The sequence below is a fragment of the Orcinus orca genome, chromosome 19, assembly GCF_937001465.1.
Source record: "Orcinus orca chromosome 19, mOrcOrc1.1, whole genome shotgun sequence".
In the NCBI taxonomy this organism is placed as follows: domain Eukaryota; kingdom Metazoa; phylum Chordata; class Mammalia; order Artiodactyla; family Delphinidae; genus Orcinus; species Orcinus orca.
Genome location: NC_064577.1, coordinates 31,915,218 through 31,918,515, shown reverse-complemented (window position 1 = coordinate 31,918,515; position 3,298 = coordinate 31,915,218). Strand labels below are relative to the sequence as shown.

Genomic DNA, 3,298 nt, shown 5'->3' with positions numbered 1-3,298 from the left:
TCTCTCTCTCTCTCTCTCTCTCTCTCTCTCTCTCTCTCTCTCTCTCTCTCTCTCTCTCTCTCTCTCTCTCTCTCTCTCTCTCTCTCTCTCTCTCTCTCTCTCTCTCCTCTCTCCTCTCTCTCTCCTCTCCCCCCCCCCCCCCCCCCCCCCCCCACCGCCAGCTCTCTGTCTCCGGAGTCGCTTCGGACTCCGCCCCCTGGCGATTGGAACGCGGGTCACGTAGCAACGCGGGGGAGAAAGCGAGAGGGGCGTGGCCCACAGCTCGCCCAATCAGAGCGCGGGAGAGCTGGCCCTGGCCGCTCGGCTTTAGCAACGTCGTTAGCAACACGTGGGGCGGGAGGAAGAGTGGGGAGAGAAGGGAGGAGGGAGCCGCGCGCGGGAGGGGGTGGGGAGGGAGCGAGCGCGCGGGAGGGGGAGGAGAACTGACGTCAGCGGGAGAGTATTATGGTCTGTCGTGCGCTGGCTGCTGCTTTTCTGCTCCTGGAAGCGGCCAAGGGGGGAATCGGCGAGTCAACATGGAGCTTTCAGCGGTGGGGGAGCGGGTGTTCGCGGCCGAAGCCCTCCTGAAGCGGCGCATACGGAAAGTAGGTGCCCCCAGGCCTTGGGCCGAGCCCTCCCCTCCCGGCCCGGGTTCCCTCCCACTGCTGCAGCCCAGCTTCCCTTCCCCCAGGTCCCAGCAGCGGCCGCGGCCGTGGCGGCGGCTCTGAGCCCAAGCGCTTTCCTTAGACTTGCAGCGATGCACAGATTGCATGGGTGGGGGGTGGGGGGGCGGGGTGGGGGGAATGAATGCCGGTGCATGCACTTTGTGCAGCGTTTCGTGCAGGGGTGATGCAGCGGGCGCTTGCCTTTCGCGGTGGGATTTCGCGCATTCATTCGGTGCATGCATTTTTTTGCATGTATTTCTCGTGTCCTCGTCATGCATTTTTCCCCGTGCACACATACATTTTCCTTTTTACATCCTCAGGGACGCATGGAATACCTCGTGAAATGGAAGGGCTGGTCGCAGAAGTAAGTAGGTTCTGTGCAATTCTCAACCCCAGACTGTTATTTGGGAGCTTGCTTTCTTCCTCTTTTTCCCTTTACGTTGAAATACAATACAATGCAACAAGAAAAGTTACAGACATACACACACCTACCCGCGGCTCTTTCCCTGCTCCCGGGACTGATGCCCACTTCTTCCTGATTCCTTTTAGGTACAGCACATGGGAACCTGAAGAAAACATCCTGGATGCTCGCCTGCTCGCAGCCTTTGAGGAAAGGTAGAGGCCCCTCCAAGCTTCGACTTCTCACTTAGAACATGAAGGGTGGCTCCTATCCAGCTTGAACTGGAGGCCCACTTGGTTTCTTTACTCACACACCCCTTTCTCCCTCCTTCCTTTCTGCAGGGAACGAGAGATGGAGCTCTATGGCCCCAAAAAGCGAGGACCCAAACCCAAAACCTTCCTGCTCAAGGTAGGATGGCAGTGTCCAATGGTGGGCAGCAATGTTATGTCAGTTTGTGGGAAGCGGGCCCTGAGGGCTTGTGAACCAGTGGGGTGTCCTATTTGTAATCTAGGAGGGAGTCCCCAGACAGGCTGTCACCAAGTCACTGGCACTGCTAAGTGTGTCTTGAGGGGAGGGGTATTTTAGAATTCCACACTAGAATTCCTTTATCGGACCCCCCAGCCATCCCAAATAGACATGTAATCAAATACAAGAAGTGTGCTTGGTGTGGATGGCTGCTTCCAGATAGATCGTCTACTCCTTCCTCCAGACTGCTGCCCCTAAGCTTCACCCCAACCCATATAGAAATTCCAAGGCATCAGAGAGTGTAGCAGGGAGGGTGGGGCTGGAAGAGGGGTGGGGAGGTGGGGGCGGTAGACAGGGCACTGCTCTGCTCTTGACACTGCATTCTCTTCTTGCAGGCCCAAGCCAAGGCAAAGGCCAAAACTTACGAGTTCCGAAGTGACTCGGCCCGAGGCATTCGGATCCCCTATCCCGGCCGCTCACCCCAAGAACTGGCCTCTACTTCCCGGGCCCGTGAGGGCCTTCGGAACATGGGTCTTTCGCCACCGGGGAGCAGCAGCACCTGCCGAGTGGAGCCCCCTCGGGACCGTGATCGAGAGAGGGAGAGGGAACGAGAGCGTGAACGGGGTGCTAGCCGCACAGATGACAAACCCAGCTCGCCAGGCGACAGCTCCAAGAAGCGAGGTCCCAAGCCCCGGAAAGAGCTCCTGGACCCCTCACAAAGGCCCTTGGGAGAACCCAGTGATGGCCTTGGAGATTACCTCAAGGGCAGGAAGCTGGACGACACTGCTTCCGGGGCAGGAAAGTTCCCAGCTGGCCACAGTGTGATCCAGCTGGCTCGAAGGCAGGACTCGGACCTGGCCCAGTGTGGTGTGGCCAGCCCCAGCCCGGCTGAGGCCACGGGCAAGCTGGCTGTGGACACCTTTCCAGCCAGGGTCATAAAGCACAGGGCCGCCTTCCTGGAGGCCAAAGGCCAGGGCACCCTGGACCCTGGTGGCCCCCGGGTCCGGCATGGCTCAGGCACCCCCAGCTCTGTGGGGGGCTTGTATCGGGACATGGGGGCCCAAGGGGGAAGGCCCTCCCTCATCGCCAGGATCCCAGTGGCCAGAATCCTGGGGGACCCAGAGGAAGAATCCTGGAGCCCCTCTCTGACCAACTTGGAGAAGGTGGTGGTCACCGACGTGACCTCAAACTTTTTGACCGTCACAATTAAGGAAAGTAACACGGACCAAGGCTTTTTTAAAGAGAAAAGATGAATTGCTGGGTGGGTGATCCCAGGACAAGAGAACAGGAGAGAGAGTGAGAGTGCAAACTTGGCATAATGCTTTTTATTTCTGGGTGGGAGGTGGCCTTCTGGCTGGTCCTTTCCCATCCCTACCTTCACATAACCCCCTTCCTTTCATCCCTCCCCCTCAGTTTTGGTTGGAAAGATTATCTCTAGAGTTATATTTTCTATTAGATGTAAATATGTTATTTAAGAAAAAATATCTAAATATATATATTTCAACTCTTGAAGTTGTTTTATTTAAACGAGGAGAGAAAGAGAGACTCAGTGTGGTTCAGTTGGGGCAGACAGGCTGAGATGGGCAGGAGGGGCCTGACAGCCACCCAGGGCACTAGGGAGGATGAAGACCTGGGCACTGGGCCTCTGATGGTGTCAGGAGAGACTCAGCCAGCCCACCTAACCCCTCCTCCCTTTTCCTACAGCCCCAGGTCACACCCCTGGAACCAAGGCAGGACCTGGATTTTTTCTCTCTTCCCATTGGTGGGCCAGGCCAACAAAAGGTTGGCT

The 3,298-nt window shown here is 57.4% G+C and overlaps 1 protein-coding gene across 1 annotated transcript; it reads left to right on the top strand.

Annotated features, from left to right (window-relative positions):
• Positions 1-424: 424 nt before the first annotated feature.
• CBX8 (chromobox 8) lies at positions 425-3,017 on the top strand. The gene is made up of 5 exons (XM_004275542.3): positions 425-584; positions 965-1,008; positions 1,194-1,259; positions 1,386-1,452; positions 1,905-3,017. The coding sequence occupies exons 1-5, from the start codon at positions 516-518 to the stop codon at positions 2,760-2,762; spliced, it is 1,104 nt and encodes a 367-aa protein (XP_004275590.1). The 5' UTR covers positions 425-515; the 3' UTR covers positions 2,763-3,017.
• Positions 3,018-3,298: the final 281 nt, after the last annotated feature.